Here is a 19,289-nt window from a genome sequence, read left to right on the forward strand (position 1 = left end):
GCAAGCTTGGGAGCAGTGCACCTCATTGGAGAATGTGATTTATGACACAGACTGAGGGGAGAGAAGGAACAGGGGTAAAGTTCAGCTATAACTCAAACAAACCTTGATCTGTGAAAAGCCCTTGCCTATGATGCTCCTAATAAATGACTAGTTTGGTATTGAAACTTGGCTCGATACTCATGAATCAATCAGTGCATCTTTAGGAAACCTGACACTAAGGTCATTTCCAACTCTATTATACTGAAACATTTATTATATTTAAACTAATATTATTCAAATGTAGCTTAGGTTCTGGTCCCATCAAATTTTTTGGAACATGGTTTGTGATATTGTTGGGATTACCTGTCTTTGATTGTCTCTTTCACCCCACCAGGAGCAATAAGGTGAACATTCTCTGAATTCCTTCTATTCAGTATAATAAATGCCTTGTTGTGGAACCCAAGTTCTGAGCCTTTTCTTTTGAGACACCTGTCCTGTGGAATGTCATCTTCTCAGTGATCTAGGTGGCCGTGTCCCTGTTGTCCTTACATAATGCCTTAAAAATCTGATTATTTCTTTAGGCACTTGAGATGGAGGGAGTTTTAGGTGAACTTGGTTGGTTGGTTGATTGGATGTATAGTGATAATTGTAATTCCTTTTTTAAAACTTATTGTGTTTTTTGTTTTTAATTTATTGTTGGTGGCTCAAAGTTGCTCTAGCAAGGTGAGCAATCATTTATTGTTTAAGTAAATCAGTCATTTAAAGCATGTTGCAGTCACCTATTCAGATGGTTGCTGTGCCCCTTTTCTTTTCCTAGCACCATTCAATGCGCATTACCCAAGATTGTGAGCTAGACAAGTTCATTTCTTTAATACTTTACTGAAAAGCCTTATAAATACCAAACTTATTCTCAAACCAATCAAGCATGTTAGCCCATTAGCAAGCACGATGCTACCTGAAGATTGCATTTGAGAGAGCAGGATTTGAGAATAGCTCACAGCCAGATATATCTAGCATCTTAGTTCATGCTCAGCACCAGGTAGATTTTAGTGTCCTCAAGAATTAGAATGTTCAGCTTCACAATTCCTTCAATCTGCTCATTTTAATCACTAGGCTTAATTGTTTGTTCAAAGTAGTCAGAAGTAACTCTAGGCTACTTGAGGTTGTTAAGCACTCTGCTGAAACTAGCTGGCAAACCAGGTGCAATATGATTATCACTTGGTTTTTTTGGGGGGGGGGATTAGGAAACAGAACAAAAAAAATGTTAATGTTCCAGATAGAAAATTGAAATCAGACACTAGAAAATACCATAAAAATTTGTAGTACAAATATAGCAATGAGATTTAGCCTAAAGAAAAAGCTAAAGTAGCAATAAAGTTTTGGGGGTGGGGTTTATCACAAACAGTAATGGAATTGAAATGCTGAATGGCCAAACCATCAGGATGAAGCCTACAAGTATAATTGGATGCTTTACAATTGGCTAACGTCAAGAATATAAAAGAAAAAAATGTGATTAGTAAAAAAAACAAGTAAAAAACAAGCATCGATGCAAGTTAACAATTAAAATTTACTGAATGTGCAGGAAACAAAACACATAACATCAAAATAATATAATAAAAGCAAGACAGAATGCTGGCAAGGAAAAGCATTGCAAGGTCAATATTTACAAAAGGTTGAAGAGAAAGTGGATAAAGATAAAACCTGGCAGTGTCTTACAATTGGAAGATTAAAAAGAAAAGATATTGAAAGTTTCATTTTGGCTGTTGAAGAGCAACTATTTTAGATAATGCCAGAACTGGAAAAAATGTTGAATTATTTGAAGGTGCAAATTGTGTAAAGAGGCAAAAGAAACAGTGGATCATATACTCAGCTCATACACAAACTGATTATAAGCAACAACATGTCATATCTGAAAAAATTATTTTGTGCTAGTAAAAATGGTTGGAACATAGAGTTCAAAAAGTAGTCGAAAATGAGCAAGTTAAAATATTGTGGGATTTCTTGAATACAAACCCCTAAAACCTTGGCTCATAGCACACCAGATTTAACTGTGGTTGAAAGGAAGAAAGTAAGGATAATTGATGTGGCAATACCAAAAGTTAGTAAAATAGAAGACCAAGAACTGGAGAAGAACACAAGTATCAAGATCTGAAAATTGCAGTGGAAATTGAAAAGGCATAAACCAGCTATAATAACAATAATAACAATAATAACAATAATAACAATAATAACAATAATAACAATAATAACAATAATAACAATAATAACAATAATAACAATAATAACAATAATAACAATAATAACAATAATAACAATAATAACAACAATAATAACAATAATAATAATAATAATAATAATAATAATAATAATAATAATAATAATAATAATAATAATAATAATAATAATAATAATAATATTTAATGCTTCTAGACCGCCCCCTCTCCCGAAAGGGACTCGGGGCGGTGTACAGTTCATACAAAATATAACAAGATACAATAAAATTAAATATGTACAGTTGATAATTGACATGGAGGAGGTTAAAAAACAGTTAAAAGAACTGTACAAAGCAGATATAAAATAAATTCAAACCCCTAAAAACAAATACAGTAAATTAAAAAAACCCTAAAATAACCAGATATAATACATTTGCCAGGAGGGACAGTTGAATTATGCCAGGCCTGCTAATCGGAACAGGTGGGTCTTCAGTTTTTGCCGGAAGGAGCGGAGGTCAGAAGTGGTTCTAATGTCAGGGGGGGAGGTCATTCCAGAGGGTTGGGCCCATCACAGAGAAGGCCCTACTCCTCGGTGTCGCCCGCTGGCATTGCCTAGTGGACGGAACCAGGAGAAGTCCCTCCCTGTGTGAGCGTATTGGCCGCAGGGATGTATGTGGGAGGATGCGATCCCGCAAGTAACTAGGTCCAGCTATGGTGGTCCCAGTGATTATTGTTTTGACCTAGGCTTCCCAAGAGCATGAAACAAACTCCTTGTCACAACAAAAAACTAGCACAATGCATAGTTTTTAAAAAAGAGTTGCTCTTGTATTTCCTCGGGGGGGGGGCATTCATCATCTACCTATGGCCTTACTTCCAAGTCGACCCCTATTCTTTAGCTGTTCCCTTCGTCTGGCAACTCTGCACATGTGCACATTGGGAACAGGCTCCAGCTGTTTGTCTGCCTCACTGATGTCTGACTCCAAAGGCAGCTGATAATTGGCATACAGCACTGTCCCCCTCTCTGCCTCCAACACAGAGCCCCCATCAGAGCCTTTCCCAGACTAGCCCATGTTCTTCCACAACTTCCTCACTGTCCGAATCTGCTGCCAGCTCTGCTGGCTACTGGCGGACTACAACAGTTATCAGCCTATTGGGTGTCATACCCCCCAAAATCTTAGATGGCACTTAGAAAATCTGCAATGAGCAACATTTCCATCATTGCTGAAGGCCATTCTGCTTGGTTCCACACATATTCTAGCTGATACATTATGACCTCCTAGGTTCTTGAGAAATACCTGTTGCATACGAAGGCAAACACCAGCTAAAGAACTAGCAGCTGTGACTCCACATTGTTATGTATATAGTATTAATAATACTGGAACTTCTAGATAGGACTTGAAAGAGCTAGATTACTTCATTGATCATTCAAACCACAAAGCTCCGTCAATATATGAAAAGAGAAAAGTAAATCCAACAGGGCAATCTGTCTATGTGAGCTTTATTAAAGTAAGCACGGCCATAGATCTTTGTTATCCCTAATACCTTGAGACCAAGGGATGTTTTGTTTTGCTTTGCTTTGAAATGAAAAACATTGCCCTCGCAAACAAGTTCATCGTTTTTCTGAACGTTTCCCAACACACTGAGCTAGCAGGGTCTATGGATAGCAGCTAGGCATAGCCGAAATCCTTCATAGCTCAAAACAAATCTGGATATCTTTTTTTCAAGTGCTATAAATAAAAGGATGCGCTAAGTCTCCCAACAAAAATAAAGAGAGCAAGTAAATGGTCAGATTGAAAGAAATCTGCCTCTTACATTTTTCCAGACATAAAATCGTGTCCTGTGGTTTCACTATTATTTTGCCCCTGAATTGATTCTCTGTTGAAACTCCTAGTTCTCATAAACCAAAGTACAAAGAAAAAAAAAGATTTTAAAAATCCTGCCAAAATAAACTTTAAAATAATGTTACAATCTCCAAAAGGTGGTATTATCTCTTTGCAATTTTAACTTGGCATTACAATTTTGGATTTTTAAGATGTGAAATTGAATAGCTTTATTTCTTTGGAAATGTATTTGGAAGTAAATCCTGTAACTAAAGTATTAAATGCTGTCAGGTAGAATCTGGATAGAGGCAATTATATTGGTTTGCAACCAAGTGTGCCAATTCTCTAACACAAGGATGAGCAACCTGGGCCCATTAGAGGTTGTGAAACTAAGCCAAATCAATGCTAAAGGACAATGAGAGTTTCAATTAAACCATTACAAATGTATCTTTCACCCCCTGTAGACTTCCAGCTGCTGTATGATTTCCATTCAGTGGCACTAATTCCTTCTTCTATGATTTTTCCTATGTAAAATTAAGGTAAGCCGCCAGCTCCATTTTGAGCTCTATAGAGATTCCCAAGATGACAACATTAATTTTGGGGGGAAATCTTCACTTTTGGGTAGTGCAATTTTTTTTCCATTTCTTTCTATAAAATATTGCTATATTCTGCCTTTCTGGTGCATATGTACCATTTAACACCAATGAACAGAATACAGAATTAAGACCTTTTGAAAAGCAAAGCAAAGCAAAGCAAAACACAATCACAATGATGAAATGAAAGCAGCAGAACCAGCAAGTAACACCTTTATGGAAAACATACACTGCCTATGGAGTGTAAGCTTTTCTGGACTTATTAGCCAAAATCCACTGATGTAGATACCACCTGGTTCTCAAGGCAGGAGGTTATATTGCTGAAGACTATGGAGACAATGGTTTTTCTTGTTCATAACTCATAAAGTTAGAAAACTAGGCCATGAAAGAACACAGTGACTGGACACCATCAAAGCTGACAGAAGCAATGTAAAATTGGAAGATATGGAGAGACCTGTACCATAGAATTGCTAAGAGTTGGGCATGACTGAATGAATAACATCCTCATCATTATCATCACTGCATAAAGTAGGTTGTTGTTGTTAGTTGTGAAGTCATGTCTGATTCATCACAACCCCATGGACAACATTGCCCCAGGCCTTCCTGTCCTCTACCATCCCCTGAAATCCATTTAAACACACACCAATTGCTTCAGTGACTCCATCCAGCCATCTCATTCTGTTGTCCCATTCTTCTTTTGCCCTCAATCTTTCCGCACATTAGGCTCTTCTCCAGTGAGTCCTTCCTTCTCATTAGGTGGCCAAAATATTTGAGTTTCGTCTCCAGGATCTGGCCTTCTAAAAAGCAGTCAGGGTGAATCTTCTCTAGGACTGACTGGTTTGATCGCCTTGTAGGCACTTTAAGAATTTATTTTAATACTGCATCTCAAACATACAAAGAACAAATGTGCAATATTCAGGAATAATCCAGCACTTTTCCTTCAGGACTGACAAGATTATATATATATGAGATGGGATCATAGTAAGGAACAGTATAGACAAGCGGGATTCCTGAAGGTTCTGCTTGGCTTCCAATGATCATAAGCAAACATTATTTTTAGATCTTGCTGATCAAGGTGGGAGATAGGATTTTAGAGAATAGGACTGCTATGAGTATTCCTAAGCTGCCTCTCAATTGGTTTCTGTCTTCTGAAAAGTAAGAAACTATTTTATGAGAGTCAAGTTCCATTTGGAAGTATTCCCACATAAAATTTGACCTTGGCCATGAGATGGCATTGTCGCACTTATCTTTCCAAGTCGTTAGAAGATATAATTTATGATACATTTTCATATTCAGGGAAAAAAAATTGCAGTATCCTTCTCAGTCTGTGGCCTTTTAACATTTTCAGCTCACCAGATGTTCCTCCTCTGTTTAAAAAGTTCTTGATGGTTGCAGAGTAAAATAATGTTGAACCATAAAGAGATTGGGGTCATACTATGAAGAAATACAGGTAAGTGACGGCGATGATAAAATATGTAACTCACACTAACAGCACACAGGATGGTTAATCTGTATGTGTTATATAGACAATTTCATTTTGTAGATGGTTCTGAAAACCGATCACCCTCCCCACCCCTTCCTCATTGTCCCCCCTACGGATGTAACAAACTGATCAAATTCCAGAAATACATTGAGTCCTTCACTTTCTGTTTGTAGGAATTCTTGAAAGAGGGTATAGTATATTAAAGACAATATTTGGAGGACAATTATTTATGTATATTTTAAAATAAAAAAAATAAGATTGTAAAGAAATAAAAATCAAATTAATGGAGACTGAAGTCATAGAAACAAGGACAAAATAAAATTGTCGGGAAGGTATATTGCAGATCCCATCAGTGAAAGAATTCCAAGTGGTGGGGTTGAGGAAGAGAATGTGTTCTTCTGTTGCCCTCATTCTGTGGAATATTATCCGCCCCCCCCCAGAGGTGAGATGGGCCCCCACTCTCCTAGCCTTCCAGAAAAGCATGAAAATATGGCTCTGCTATCTTGTTTAGTGCTCATGCAGGGGAGCATGCAGCCATGGGGACTAGTAAGTGTCCCAGAGGAAGGTATTTTGCTGGTTCTGACTGGTTCACCCGAACCGGTAGTGGAAATGGCGGGAGGCCCCGCCCACCCACCCCAGCTCTACGGCATCCCATCTAGGCCCTTTTTAAAGGCAAAGCGCATGCGTGGAAGGCAGAGCACATGCATGGAGGTAGCACATGCGAGGGAAGCAAGTGTGCAAGCGCGCATGCTCACATTTGTGAACCGGTAGGGAGGGTAAAGTAAATACTGCCCCTGAAGTGGCCTGCCATTTTACTTTTTAATCATCCTTCCCTCTTTCTAAATTTTAACTCTTATATACTGTTTTTTTTTTAAAAGCTTTTTTTACATTTTTAATGTTTTACTACCCACTGCCCCTCTTTGAGGGAGATGGATGGTTTTTAAAGTTTGACAAATAAATAAAGAATTGTTGGGAGGCAAAGTGCTGGAAGGTCAGATATCTCCACAGCTCTGTATCTCCAAGTAGTACATTGGGTGGCCGGATGAACTTTTTGCTCTTATTCCACTTTTTCCCCCATCTAGGATTTGTCTTCTTTGTTTTGATGGAAAAATTGGAACTTGAGGGAGTCTGAGAGCTGAATGCTTTAGAAAAGCAGGACAGATCAAATATATACTTTCATCATTTTCAGGCCTTAACTCCCACCTGCACACCTGAGAGGTCAAGCAATGAGTCTGAAGCCCTGCAAAACACAATCTTTCTGAACTGAGTTTTTGTTAGAACTGGGACATGCGGTCCATGCAGATGAGCCATAACCTTTCAGACAGATGGACAGTCAGAAAGTCAGTCAGTCAAACATACACACACAATTAACTGAGATTAACTCAGTCTTTTTCTTCTCTCTTTCCTTCTCCCCTTCTTTGTTTGGAAGAAACTTGCTATATTTTTAAAGTAAGACTTCCTATGCATATTCCAAGGTCAGAGAAATGGTGATATTTAGTGAGTACTTGACCCTTTCCTGGTATTTGAAATACCCTTCTACCATGCACATGGGTCTAAGTGTTTCCTTATCGTGCTATAAAGTGTGAATTAAATTACACAATATGATGGGGAGGGGTTCGGGAATGCAGTTTGTAGCAATTCCATATGTGGGGAAATCTTCAGTGGTGCATAAAATGATTCAGTGAGCTGTGGAAAACTTCAGAACAACACAAGCCTTCAAGTTTTTCCTTTAACAATCCAAAAATCCCCCCCCCCCCGCAAAGACCAAATAAACAAGCAGCCATAGCTAAGCATTTCATCTTGGACATACAGTAGCTTATAGAAATAATAAGACAAGTCAATTATTGTAATGCTCTGTTGCTTCAGGATAAAACATGTAAAGGGAAAAAAATATGGAGCTGTTTACCGTATGAAATCAAGCAACCATGAAACCAAGAAAATAAAAGAGGTTGGTTTCTCCCACTCCTAAAGAAAGAATAATTTCAGTCTATCTATCCATCCATCTCCCCAAAACATAGCTGCCAGCACAGGACTTCCTTAAAGCCTTTAAAATACTGTATTGTAGGGCTGTGCAAATCCTTTGAAAGAGGTGCTTTGAAACAGGAAAGCCAAGGATCTTCTTTTTGTTGCAATTATTAAAACAGTAATATCTTTTCCTTGGTATGTGCACCTATTTCAAATACTGCTCCCAGATATGTATGTTAGTGTGCACACACATATGGGTGCACATATGTGCCACCACTATGTTTTGCTTTTTCTAGCAAAAAAAAAATGATGTTGTACATCATGAGATTGCTTTTGACATTACATCTTTGACATTGCTTTAGTAAAACGGATATCACTTCTTTCCCTAGACTGTTGCAGTTTAAAAAAAAAACCAGGTTTATTTCTTCAGATCTATTTTAGAAGTTGAAAAGCTACGGGATGAATTGCTCTAACATTTGTAGAAAGATGCATTGCTAATATAAACCAAAGATCATTGAAGATTTTATAATCAACACATCACCTGTAAGTTGTAAACTTTATTGAACAAAATTGACAGGAGCAAATAGGCACGTGTTAACAATGAGAGTTCAAGATCATAGCAGCTAACTTAACTTTGCATTTTACTGAGCTCTGTTGCTGTGAATAATACAGCTCATGCACAGGTAATGACTTATTTGTACATTTTCCCCAAGTATTCACTGAATAGTACCAACATACGTACTTTTGTACATAAAATTTCAGAAATTTAGAGAAGTTATTTTTGTTGGCCTTTTGGAAGTGATCTTCTAAAAAGAAGGATATGTGGTTCTGGTTCATGAATCATATAGTGGACCCAGCCAAGTCTCTGCTGAATACCAAGACTTCCCCATTCTTCTTCAGTCATTAGATGTGTTTTTGGTACTTGCTTTGAGAGCTCTCTTGGCAACATCACATGCCAGTATTTGTAGTTCTCTTTGAAGTATTTATCCGAATAATAGATCTCCTTATGAGCCATTATGAGAGGAACCAGCAACCACAGTGAAATCCCCCTCTGGCCCCAGAGTTGGTCACTAACCGACTGCTGTCTAGACTGTTGCCCTTTGATTTGTTTCTCAGTCTTTTGATGGACGAAACTATGAAGTTGGCTGATTATAGAATGGAGGCTTTGGAGACCTTTTTTGCTGACCAATTCTCATCCATCATTTACAAAATGCAGGTATAAAAGTAGTTTGCATGTGTGTAAAAGCTCTTGTAGACTAATAGATGAGTCTTTGCATATGGAGGTGGAAATCATCCCAGTTCAAAATATGAGTGTATTCTAAATATGCTTTATGTGTTCACATACATAATCCAGGAATCATTACAATGGGTAAGGACATCCATAGGATATGATATTGTCAGGATGTGCTTCTTGTACTGCAAAGTCTGGCATGAATAACACCTGGAAATATTTGGAAAGTAATGAAGCAGAGAACCAACTTAGAACTAAGGAGAAATTATCTGAGAGTTACAAAAGTTAATCAGTGGAATGACTTGTCTTCAGAAGTTTGGGTGGTCTATTGTTGAAAGCTTTTAAGAAGAGATTGGAGGACTATTTGTCTGAAATGGTACAGGGTCTCCTGCTTGAGTAGGAGGTTTGGCTAGAAGACCTCCAAGTTCTCTTCCAACTCAGTTATTTTGTTATTCTCTTATTCTCCCAGTCTTTGAGGTAAGGTAATGTGGAAATGAATAATTTCAAATGTATTATTGGTGTTTTCCTCTAATCTCTATGATCTAAATTCTTTTATTACTAATTTTTATTTTTAAAGTTGTAAGCCAACCACAATCTTGTGGAATCGGGCAACTCTAAATTGTAACATCAAAGCATTTGTCAGTTAGGAAGTTTCATAAGAATGCTGATGGATTAGGTATTCTATCTTACTGCATATCCATTTCTTTTCCAATATATTCTCTGATTGTACAGAGCAGAACCATTTTAATGGATTATTTTACTTTCTCAGGTACTGGAGGTCAACACTCAGAGGACTGCCTTCACATGGCTATTAAATTGACAGATGTTTTGGTTTGTACAATATATTGAATCATGAATTAATGAAATGGGCTGAGTTCAGTGGTGAAATTCAATTTTTTAATTATCGGTTCTGTGGGCATGGCCTGGTGGGCATGGTGTGGCTTGATGGCTTTGTGGATGTGGCAGGGGAAGGAAACTGCAAAATCTCTATTCCCTCCCCACTCTGAGGCCAGCCAGAGGTGGCATTTGCCGGTTCTTTGAACTGCTCAAAACTTCTGCTACTGGTTCTCCAGAACCTTTCAGAACCTGCTGGATTTCACCCCTGGTTGAGTTCAAATAACAAAGTAAACTACAAGCAGCATAGTCACAACATTAACTAAACTCGGGAAGTCATGCCAACAAACTTACTAGATCTCTCTTGGATCAGGCTATGCTTACAATTCATGCCTAATCCACTGGAATCATCTTCTTTGAGTTCAAGGGGCTTATTTTCAATTACGTCGTGAATACAGAACTGCAAATGTATTGTGTGGAAGAAGAATATTTGAGGAGAGAACAAGGCAGTCTCTTCAGTTAAAGCTGCTTTTGATTTAGGCTCTGTTGAGATTTTGTTATCCTGTGTGGCTTTTAACATTTCCCAGTGGGAATGCAGCATTAATTCTACAGTTGGGAGACATAAGAGGTCCCAATTTGTATAACATCCAGGCCAACTAATGGTTTTATCCTTCCTAAACAGCATTCTTAATTAAAAATGGATGGAATCAAGTAGACCTGTGAATTCTGAAATTTGAAGAGAGAGATATTACCATTAATGAACTCTACTAAAGTCTTAGCCTGATAGCCTTAGCCTTATATAAGGCTAATGAATCATTTTAAAGGTATTTCTTGCTAGTAGAATTTGCACTGAACTTAAAAATGGTCCCTCTCTGAGCTTTGTTCTGGGGGATCTAAGAGCTCTGAAAGCCTGATGAGGGCAGGATATGGAGAAAAGGTTGCTGAACATCAGATTAAATCAAATAATTGCTATTTAAGAGAGAGAGAAAAAAAGGAAAGTGCTTATATGGGCAGAAATAGAGCTGAACAACCTGCAGCTGCTTACATCTCCCCAAAGCTTTGGAAGTAGCTTCTAAACCTTCTATAAAAAGTTATCAGATTGTAATTTTTAATGCCATATCAAAGGGAGATCATTCAAAACCTGGGGTATAATCATACGACAGTAATTAATTTCATTTCAATATCAATTGATTTAGTTTTTGTCCTGGTCCAATTAGTTTTGGACTACCTAAGACAGAACACAACTTTTACTTCTTCCAAATGTTTCTATTTCTGTATTGAATCCTAGCAGTTGTTTTCAGAGAAACAGACTTCTATGCAGAGGGAGCCTGCCGGTGGCTTGAGGGATTATCTGCAGGGAACTTTGATAAGGGAGGCATTTGCTAAAACCGGGGAAAGGAAGCAGAGGAGTTTTGCAGGAAGGTACCTATCTCATCTGGCTAGGGCACAAATTTCAATGTGCACTGAGAAAGGCAGATACCAGATTCTGAGAGCCTTCATTGGAAACAATATTAGCCAAGGGTATGTAAGTTACCAGGCAGGAGATTAGCAGAGCGCATCCATATATACCAAACAACAGTCCGAAGACATGATGAAAACGCCTTAATTTTACAATACAACAGGCTCAACTATAGTTACAACTGGGAAAAGATGAGCATCTTAAGAACATTACAAAAATGCTAGAGAAATCCTGGAAGTCTGGCACTCAGATAAATCAACCATCAACAGGCACATAGAGAAAAAATGATATCTACACATCATTCAAAACAGACAACTCAAAAACAAACAAAAAAACAAACAAACACCCAAACACCTCCTCACCAGCATTCAACACCCAAATGAGCAGAGATTAATAGCCGAGTCAAGGAACTACCAACTCAGACAAACAATCAAGCAATAAAAAGCAGCCTAATCAACGGTTCTGATTAATAACCAAGAACACTCCCATCAACAGTGACAAGGCAAGCCACTAGTACAGTGATGGCTAACTTTTTTGGCGCCAAGTGCCCAAAGTGTCTCCGTGCACACACACACACCCCATGAAGCAATGTGTGTACACTCCCCGCATGTGCCCCGTCTCTGTGAGTGTGACCTCCCCGTGCATGACCTTCCCCTGTGCATGTGCGGCAAAAATCAGCTGGCCAGTGGGAGGCACGCATGCACGCACAGCGGAACTGAGTTGGGGCAATGGCTTGTGTGCCCACAGAGAGGACTCTGCATGCCACCTGTGGCATACGTGCCATAGGTTCGCCATCACGGCACTAGTATATAAACTGAGAGCAAAACCCACTCCCTTCTAGCACTATTGTTGTTACCTGGTAGGGTAATGAAATGTCTGCAAGAAAACAATCATGCACAGAGAACACTTAGGACAGTTCAGCCCTGAACTACAAATATTCTCTTCTATCAGTATGTAAGTATGCAATCTACAAAACCTGCATAGTTCAGGGTTGAACTGTTTGTTAAAATACAAACAGACTTCCAGGTGATATCATAGAGTAAAGTTTCTGCATGACAGCCAGTTTGATCTAGTGGTTAAATCATGTTAACCACTAGATCAAACCAGGCTAGAAAGCAGGAGACCATGAGTTCAAGTCCTGCCTTAGTCATGAAAGCCAACTGGATGACCTTGGGCTGTCACACTATTTCAACCCAAATCACAACACAGAGTTGTTGCTTTAGGGAAACAGGAGGAGGAAGGTGTGCTGGATATGTTCACTGCCTTGAGTTATTTATAAAAATAATAAAAGCAGGAAACAAACAAATTAATTAATCTCTTTATTGCCTTCTAGTTGGCATCTGGGGTTTTGAAATCCAGCTCTGGTAGCCCTTATGCAGCATTAACATATTAGAGGAGAATGGAGGACAACAGCATAAAATGACGTAGTAAAAGGGCTGGTTCAAACAGCAAGGGGAAAAGACTTAATTTGATTCATGGCTTAATAAAGAGATACCTAATTTGGATTTCTGAGAATTATGCATTCAAAGATGGACTCAATAAATCAAAAAGTATTCATAAAACTTGAATATCAGTGAAAATGGTGCAGAAAAAATGCAAATTAGAGAAAATAGAGTGGGGATAATGTTAGACTTAGAAAAACAAGGCATGGAGATGCATATATTGTGAAAACGTGCATTGCATGGTGTGAATTTCTTTTTTTAAACAGTGAACAAAGCCAACTTGGTCCCAGAAGGATAATATGTTGGAGAGAAGATGAATTTGCTAGGTTCATTCTTTAAATCTTTGGTTCTTTGTCAAGATGTTTGTCGTGTTTCTCAGACTCTACTTCTCTCATGCCATTAGCACAAGTTTAGCCATCTACTTTCTCCCTACCATCACAGTCAACTTCCATTATCATATAGTGAAATTTTTTAAAAGAAGATTACAGAGCCCTCACCCCCACCCACTTCTCTGTTTTGCATGGATGTTCTTGTCCATTATTGAAAGTGAACAGATATGGGTGAGGAACAGCAGGATATAAGAACGTTGAAGACTTCTCTGCTCTAGTGGACTTTGGCAGATAAGCAGTGAGGAGCTCCTCCTTGCTCCAGGTGAATATTTACATTGTTTCTTCTCCTTTAGCTTCTTTCCATATGGAAAAAATAGAAAAGAAAAGAAAGAGAAGCTGAGAGAAGGTGGTGTTAGCCTTTTCCATGGCAGAGGCAGGGATGAAAAAGAAAAAAAATGACAGCAAAACACAAGCAGAACAAATTCTGTTTTGGAATCCATAGGACCAAAACCCTTATCTTGAGTATACGTAGGATTTCCCAAAGTGTTTGTTGATGGAATAAAAACCTATGTAAGATGCTTGTGCTCCTAAAAATATGGAGCAAAATATAAGAGCAGGATAGTATTGGAAACCATGTGTGAAGATGGACAAGATACTGTATGTTCAGAGAAGTAGATACATATAGCTATGGATATGAAAAATTGTTTGTATTCTAATGATTGCCAGGAATGTATTTCAATATGATAATACATATGAAGTAGACTCAAATTTTGGTATGTCTAAGGTAGTGAAGAAAGAGATGTGGTGGCTCAGTGGCTAAGATGCTGAGCTTGCAGAAAGGTCAGCAGTTTGGCGGTTTGAATCCCTAGCACCGCGTAACAGAGTGAGCTCCTATTACTTGTCCCAGCTTCTGCCAACCTAGCAGTTCAAAAGCATGTAAAAATGGAAGTAGAAAAATAGGAACCACCTTTGGTGGGAAGGTAACAGCATTCCATGATGGCATTGAAACGGAGATGAGCACTGCCCCTAGAGTCGGGAATGACTAGCACATATGTGCGAGGGGGAAATAAGGACTTGGGTTGATCTCCTCTTTTTCCGCACCAGTTTTTCACACTATCTCAGTTCTGCTGAGAGAACTGGCTTCGTCAATGTGAAACTTAGAGCATCAGAGTGAAAAGGCTAGTAAAAAGGACTAGAGGTGATCTCCTCCTCCTCCTCCTCCTCCTCCTCCTCCTCCTCCTCCTCCTCCTCCTCCTCCTCCTCCTCCTCCTCTTCCTTTTCCCTCCTCCTCCACACCAATTTTTCACACTATCTCAGTTCTGCTGAGAGAACTGGCTTTGTCAGTGTGGAACTTAGAGTACCAAAGTTTCTAGCAAGCCCAGTGAGCATCAGAAGCCATTGGGGTGTATGAGGCAACAGAGAGAAAGAATAAATAAATAAATTACATAAAAGCGACACTCTCCATGGCTCTTCGAGGCACACATGCTTGGTCTGCCAAACTTTTTAGCTCCACTACAGAGTGGCTTAGTCTTTGAGCGCCTGAAGGCTGAGCCGAATAAAGCATTAAATGAAAAGGAAGCTGCTTGAATGGAGAACTGAAAAGCACCATGGCTCGCCTGCTCATCTTAAATGCCTTTGAAGATATTTCCCTCCAAACCCTTTCTGAGAAGAAGCACTGGAAGAATGATAAAAATGTCTGATTGTAACTGTCCACACACTTCTAGCCTCCCAGAAATTTTTTTCCACCGAAAAACAGAGGCTGAATTAATGAAATTCATGTCTTGAATATACTGCCCACACCTCCAATGAAGCTGATGAAGCTTCCCCTAATTTAATAGGAAGCTGAAGGGCACCAAGAAGTTATAGGGGTCCAAATCCAGCCATGTAAATAATCCTCTGCCGAAAGACTTCAGGAGTTCAGTTTGTATGAATTTTCATTAGGACTGATGGTTAGGAGCATCTTTGCACAGACCAGTACGTTGTGCCAATTGCGTTCCTTCCTGAACCGTGGGGCCTATGGGTTACCCTTCATTTGTCACTTCCCATTTGGATTATTGCCAACTACTGTCCATGGGGTTGCCTTGAAAATGACTTGGGACTGATCCAGAATGCATCAGTGCACCCAGCAATGGGTACAATTAGATTCATTCACATTACACTCCTTTTGCATAAGCTGCACTGCAGTGGTGGGATTCAATTTTTTTTACTACCAGTTCTGTGGGCGTGGCTTGGTAGGCGTGGCAGGGGAAGGATACTGTAAAATTTCCCTTCCCTCCCCACTCCAGGGGAAGGATACTGCAAAATCCCCATTCCCTCCCAATCAGCTGAGACTCGGGAGGCAGAGAATAGATGGGGCCAGAGCCAGTCAGAGGTGGCATTTACCGGTTCTCCAAATGACTCAAAATTTCTTCTACCGGTTCTCCAGAACTGGTCAGAACCTGTTGAATACCACCTCTGCTGCACTGGCTCCTAGTTTCCTCCTGGTTGCAATTGAAGGTGCTGGCTATGGCCTTGAAAACCCCTATTCATAACAGTGATGTGCGGTGAGGTTTATGGCTGGTGAGGCTGGTGACGTCATCAGGAAGGCGGGGAATGGGACCACGTATGCTGGAGGCTGAGGCTGCCTCAGCCTCCAGCACACGTGATCCCATTCCCCGTCATCCGGGAGTGCTGACAACATTTCTGCCTCCGCAGCTCGAGGGCGCGGATGGATGGAGGTAGCCAGAGTGGCGCCGAGGCAGTCCAGCCGGCAAGCGACCGAGGATCAGACTGCCTGATCCTCCATCGCTTGCTCGCTCGCTCTTTCGTCTGCCCGGACCGCCTCGGCATCACTCTGGCTACATCCGCCCGGTCATCCAGGAGCGCTGACAACATTTCTGCCTCCGCAGCTCCCGGGCGCGGCCGGACGGATGTATATAATATTAGTTTATAATATTATATACTATTATTTCATGAAGAGAGGTGAGGCTCTGCCTCCCCTGCCTCCCCTGACCACACGTCCCTGACATAGCATGGGGCAGGTTATCTGCAGGGTTGCCTTTGCCTGAAGATAACTGCCCATCCAACCAGATTGGATAAGGTGGGCATGCTGCTAGTCCCTTCCATTAAATGTCGTTGTTTTATTTGTAGTCCACTGCCTTTTCTTTGGCAACCCCTGCCCTACGGAACACCCTTTCTCTGAACTTCAACAGGCTTCCCTCCACCCTTTTCACCTTCTGAACAGCTCTCATGCTCTCAAGGTTCCCCAAACCTCCCCCACCCCCCAACAAGTATTGGGATAGGTTAAGATTGATGAGAGCACTTTGTGACGACTTGCATATGAAAGTTTAACTACAGTACCAATTTCATTTATTTATTTTATTGGACACAATGTTTTAACTATTGGTTGCATGATGCCCAATGTTTGGTACAAGATGGTTGGCTATAAAAATATTTTAAGTAAATAAAATGTTTTAAATAAAGAAGTAAAATAAATACAGAAAAATATAAAAGAATGAAATAAAGCAGGGGTGTCCAAACTTGGGAACTTTAAGACTTGTGGACTTCAACTCCCAGAATTCCCCAGCCAGCTGGCTGGGGAATTCTGGGAGTTGAAGTCCACAAGTCTTAAAGTTCCCAAGTTTGGACACCCCTGAAATAAAGAAATGAAATAAAGAAATAAAATAAAAAAATAAAAATAAAATAAAATTTATGTGATGTATTGGCAATAGCACCTCACAAGAAGAAATATAAGGCCAAGGCAAGACAACCAGGACACAAAGTAGTTTTGATTTAATTTACTTTTGACTTATGTATAATTAACAACAGGCTGCAGAAATGACATAGAGTAATATTTGTTCCCTGCATATAATTATCATTATCTGGTAAGGATCAGAGGGATTTTCATTGCAGTAGATGGATAGAGTACCATCAACCTGTTGATTAGATTGGAAAATTGAAAAAAAATTTGGGAAGAAGGCAGTAGAAGTTAACAGTAACAGAGTTGAAACCCACCACTGGTTGGAAGGGACCTTGGTGGTCATCTAGTCCAACCCCCTGCTCATGCAGGAGATCTATACTAAGGATTCGAACTGCTGAACTGCCGACCTTTCTGATTGACAAACTCAGTGTCTTAGCCACTGAGCCACCGAGTAATGAGCCACCTTGCAATGGCAAGACACTTCATCACTGTCAGCAAGAAGTCAAGATGGTCAAGATACATAAAGAATTGACTTCAACAAAAGCTATAGGCTGATAGCTTTACTGAATAATAACTATAAGTTGTTTACCACACTTCTAGCTAATAATTTTTGAAGATTTGATTATGAGGATCTTTTTTTTAACCTAAAAGACAGTTAAAGGACCTGTTAAAAATGTGTTGGACATTTTGGAATATTTGAAATACCATAATGAAAAGCAAGATTTTCTTAGATGTAGAAAAGACCTATAACAATTTGTCTTGGGCTTCTTGTTCAAGGTTTTGGAAGATAAGAATTTTGGAGAGAGCTTTATAAAATGGGGAAGATTGATTTACACTTCATAGAAAGCACACACAATTGTTAATGGAGATCTAACAAAATCCTAAGAGATACAGAAGAGAACAAGATGGGATGCCGACTGTCGCCTCTCTTGCTTATTTTGATTCTTGAAATACTGAATAGAGACATGAGAGGAGAGGAGAGGATTGGGGGAGTAAAGATCAAAAAGGAAACTTGTACATTAATGGCTTTTGCTGATGACTTGGTGCTGGTTCTGGAAGATCCTTTAAAGGGAACGGAAACATTAATGGGCAAATTAAAATAATGTGGTGTGTTAGTAGGTTTCAAGGTTAATAAGCAGAATACAAAGATGCTGACAAAATATATGAAAATAAAAGATCCAACAGACTTGATGAATAAAAGAATAAAAGATTTGAAGACATTTAAGTTAAAATATCTAGGTATTACTATGAACTGCATGTTATTTTAAAACAACATATTAAGTCAAGGAATGAAGTTTAAAAAAGACTTGTTAAGGTAGGAGAAACTACAAGTGTCACGCTGGGGAGAATTTCCAAGATAAAAATGAATGTCTTGCCTCAAAAAATAGTATCGTTCAAGACAATACTGGTTTTGACAACTGATGCACTATAGAAACACTAGCAGAAGGATATATCTAAATTTGTGTGGCAGGGGAAATAAACCACAAGTTAAATATAAGGTGTTACAATATGAAAAAGAAAAGAGGATTGGGTTTACCTGATTTGAAATTGAGTTATGCAGCTTGTTGTTTAGTTTGGATGAATAGTGGGTGATCTTGAGAAATAGAAGGCTCTTGGAGTTAGGAGGACACAACTTGAGGTTAGGGTGGCATGGATTTTTGTGGTATGAGAAAGTTACGGTTAATGGGGATTTTAAAAATCATTATGTTAGATGTTCCATATTGAAAATATGAAATAGAAACAAACCAGGTTGTGTGGATTTTTTTTGTTGCATACAACAGCAGGACACTTCACTACAATCATCAAGAAAACAAGATGGTCATAGACATGTAATCACAAATAGCTGGGCTTCACTTGACGAAGCTGTTTCCCCTTCCCCATAAAAAAAACCAGCCCAAATTGTTTTATATTAGACAAATTGAATTTTGAGTTTTATACTTCTGGGCTAAACAGCAACAACAAAATCATACATGCATAGGCTGGGAGAGAAATAGATTTAGAACACCTATTTCAATGCACATCTTGTGTGGCTTTTAAAGGAAATTTAAATCAATGCTAAAGTTTGGTGATGCATGAAAGAATGACATGACCTTGGAAAAATCTGATTCGTCTCAATTTGCGGTGAATGCACATCCTTCTGAAGTGAGATGTTCTCATTCCAAATATTCTACATATACACAGATGATGGGCTAGAAGTTGTTTAGAATCTACTTTAGATGTTTCTTCCAAAAAGATTAATTGATCCAATTCTCTCTTCTGAAG

At 39.1% G+C, this 19,289-nt stretch overlaps 2 protein-coding genes across 2 annotated transcripts in view; both read right to left on the reverse strand.

Moving 5' to 3' along the window:
- TAFA1 (TAFA chemokine like family member 1) overlaps nt 1-19,289 on the reverse strand; it is a 528,735-nt gene that overhangs the window by 12,290 nt on the left and 497,156 nt on the right. The window lies entirely within an intron of this gene.
- On the reverse strand, nt 8,669-9,083 carry LOC309385169 (cyclin-dependent kinases regulatory subunit 2-like). The gene has a single exon (XM_081939300.1). It carries the CDS (start codon nt 9,066-9,068, stop codon nt 8,829-8,831), a length of 240 nt encoding a protein of 79 aa, XP_081795426.1. The 5' UTR covers nt 9,069-9,083; the 3' UTR covers nt 8,669-8,828.

This window comes from Natrix helvetica (assembly GCF_964273705.1).
Source record: "Natrix helvetica genome assembly, chromosome: 1".
Lineage (NCBI taxonomy): Eukaryota > Metazoa > Chordata > Lepidosauria > Squamata > Natricidae > Natrix > Natrix helvetica.

Excerpts from the sequence above, each read along its gene's own strand:
- LOC309385169 (XM_081939300.1), bottom strand. The coding sequence starts at position 9,068 with ATGGCTCATAAGGAGATCTATTATTCGGATAAATACTTCAAAGAGAAC.